At 39.6% G+C, this 3,126-nt stretch overlaps 1 protein-coding gene across 1 annotated transcript in view; it reads right to left on the reverse strand.

The window, feature by feature from the left end:
• LOC101856069 overlaps nt 1-3,126 on the reverse strand; it is a gene marked incomplete at its 5' end in the record, with an annotated part of 54,749 nt that overhangs the window by 3,028 nt on the left and 48,595 nt on the right. The window contains 2 exon segments of the mRNA XM_013090125.2: nt 1,896-2,112; nt 2,928-3,013. Of these exon segments, the coding sequence (XP_012945579.1) occupies nt 1,896-2,112; nt 2,928-3,013 (303 nt within the window).

Genomic DNA, 3,126 nt, shown 5'->3' on the forward strand with positions numbered 1-3,126 from the left:
TGCATCAATTTTCTAGAAATATAGTAAATCTATCTATGCCTTCGAGAAATATCAAGTTTTTTCAATTTCAACTTAAGTTGGGTAAACGCAAAATTTCACTTCTTACAGGCTGTCGACCGGTTCGGGTTTCAGGGTAAAAACCTTCAAGCCACTAAAGTCACATCAGATGGACGTATCTCACCATGACCGACAGAGTCTACGGAAACAAGCCACGAACGATCGAACAGTTGAAACTCAATATTGAACAGGACGTTCAAAGAATCAACCCAGAAACCCGGGGTTATTTAAAATTTCTAGTGGCATATTGAAGCTTGTATGGGGAGAAATGGTCAGCACCTGGAGATTTACTTAAATAACCATTCCCACCCTGGGTTTGTTTGGCAATATTATAATTTGAGAATGAATTTGTTCTTAAATGCACAAACAGTAACTATTTGAAAAAGAACAGTATGTACGATTTTTAGAAAGTTGCAAAGTGTGGCGTTTCGCTCAATTTGGTTGAAATTTAAAAACCTGACAGTTTTCTCACATGTGGGTTGATTTTCTTTTCATTTAGGCAGTTGTACTGTTCCCCTGGTTGAATCGTATTTCTTGAAAGGTTTGTTGAAATTGGTCTAAAGATCACCGATGGGTCCTCTTCTTTTAAACACCCGGAAGCGTCTCTGGAGTGGTGGTTAGGTTTTCCGCTCTTAACACACAGAAGAACTGAATTCGATTCCTGAGAGGAGATTATATTTATTGAATAACTCGTTCTTTTTTCAGAGATGTTGTATCCCTCTCAGTCCAGGTAGGCCCTAATAGGCAGAGTCGAAGCCCGCCTCCTAAAAGATATAAAAATTGTGTCGATGGGAATAGAGAAAGACGAACCGATATGTGTTGAGTAATTGCGAGGCTCTTCGACATTGCAAGTAAAAAAGAACAGATTAATTCGCGCATGAGGAAACCTGTTTAATAATGCATTGTGCTGGGCTGTTGTATCTCAGTCAGTCGGGGTTGGCTCTGACAGACAGGGTCGAAGCATCCCACCTCCTAAATGGACTATGTCAGTGAAGGTGTAAAATGTGTACAATTAACCCCTTCACTGCCTTGCCAAGACTGTATTGGACCCTTTGGTAAGATTGTGGTGCAGGTCTGGCGGTGAGAAGGTTAATAAGAAGATCAAAATAACAAAATGTACACCACTTCTATGATATTACGTCAAAGCAAAAGTGACATACAGTCCTTCACCATGTATTCTTCTTCTTCAGGTGTCATGTCCGAAGCAGACATTGACGATCATGGTACCCCATTCCTTCCTGTTGTCTGTCTTTTGGATCAGCTCGTTTGTTTGTTTTTCGGATTATTTTTTGGGGGGCAGGGGTTGTCTTTATGTTATTCGTTGCAAAGTTGTTCAGGCTATCTGTGCATGTTGTTCTTAGTCTTCCTCTGCTCTTGTTTCCCCCTATCATTCCACCAGCAGCAGTTTGTCTAGTATATTTGATCTATTTACGTGACCAAAATATATCAATTGTCTTTTTCTGATGACTCTGATTACAGAAATTTCACAACCTGCCATTTATAGCACTTCTCTATTTGTTTTCCTCTCTGCTCATGAGATTCTCAGTGTTCTCCACTTTTCAGCGGCCTCCAGTCTTCTCTCTGTGTCTTTTTTTCAGAGTCCAGCTCTTGCATCCAGAGAGAAAATGGTAAAACATTTTGTGATAGTTATTTTGTTTGGCTGTTTCTGTATGAAGAGTAAATTTCCATACACCATCTTTGACTCAAAATGTATTCCTTCTTTTATTCACTAATTTATTTATTTTTCAAATGATGTTCCTATGCGTATTTGCTCAAATGGTTCACAACCATTGACCCGTCTTTACAGCTAATGAATACACCTAGATCTATGACCTCACCTCATTGAAGATATTGGGCTGCAACTTTTCCATAATGAATTCTTGTTGCTTCCAGTTGAGCCCGCCAGCGATGAGCTCGATCTTGAGCGAGTCGGCTTTGATGAAGTTTGGGTCACGGTCCGAGTTGACGTTTGTATAGAACATTGCTTTGTACAGCTCCATCTTCCTCTCCACGTCCAGCAAGTCGCAGATCTCCAGTAGATGTTTGCTTAAAGGACTAGAAGTAGAAGGGGGTACACCGTTTATGAAATGAAAATAACGTATACGGAGGTATTATCTGACTGGGCTAAAAAAATATTTTAAAAAAGGAAGGGGGTAATATCGGTGGCCAAATGAAAATATTTTATTGCGGTCTAATATTTTAAATCTGTGGGAGAAGTACAGTAATGTTTGACTTGACTGAGGCCCCCATTTATTGTGTTTAAAAGTAGCAACTGAGAATACACACTTTTACTGAAACCGTAAAAAGTATCGTGTTCACATGACTACCTAGCCTTCAATTGGGATCAACGAAGAACACCCTCCAACAGACGCACTTTTATAATAAAGTAAAAAATTACACTTCCGGTCAGTGGGAGAAACATTGGAGTAAACAATTAAACAATAAACTCCCCAATGTCATGCCCAAACTGGGCCCATGAAAACCTTCGGGACTCCCCAGAAGAGACGAAGTTAATTTTACTCGATTGCGCAACGGACACATTACAAGTACCTCCTGAAGGGAGATGAGAAACACTTCCTTGTTGGATGCGATCCCAAACAGATTCTAGATTTTATAAAGGCCATTGGCCTTAGCAATAAAGTGTTGATATTGTTATTTTAATTATTGCAAATTGTTGTTTTTAAGTCCAAAATTTTTGCTATAGAAATATTAACCTTTTAACCTGACCATTAAACAAAATCAAGCCATGCCGTGAACTGTTGTGAATGCAACCAAATGCTGTTTCGCGTGTTCATATGATCTTATATAGTTGACAACGCCTTAAAACTCATACTAAACTAACTTAATACCGGTATTCAAAATCTACTCACTCCATTTGGGTCACTCTCTCACACAGGGCCGAGATGACGGCGAACATTCGGAACGTCACTTGTGTCGCGTCATCGATTTTGAGCACCTGAAAGGGCAAAGGTCATAGATCAAACACCTTTTTCCCCTTTCCATATTGAAAACAATAACTGCGACTGATCAACCTTCCATAAAACAAGCACACACACACACACACACACA

The sequence above is a fragment of the Aplysia californica genome, unplaced genomic scaffold (genome assembly GCF_000002075.1).
Source record: "Aplysia californica isolate F4 #8 unplaced genomic scaffold, AplCal3.0 scaffold01150, whole genome shotgun sequence".
NCBI classification, from domain to species: domain Eukaryota; kingdom Metazoa; phylum Mollusca; class Gastropoda; order Aplysiida; family Aplysiidae; genus Aplysia; species Aplysia californica.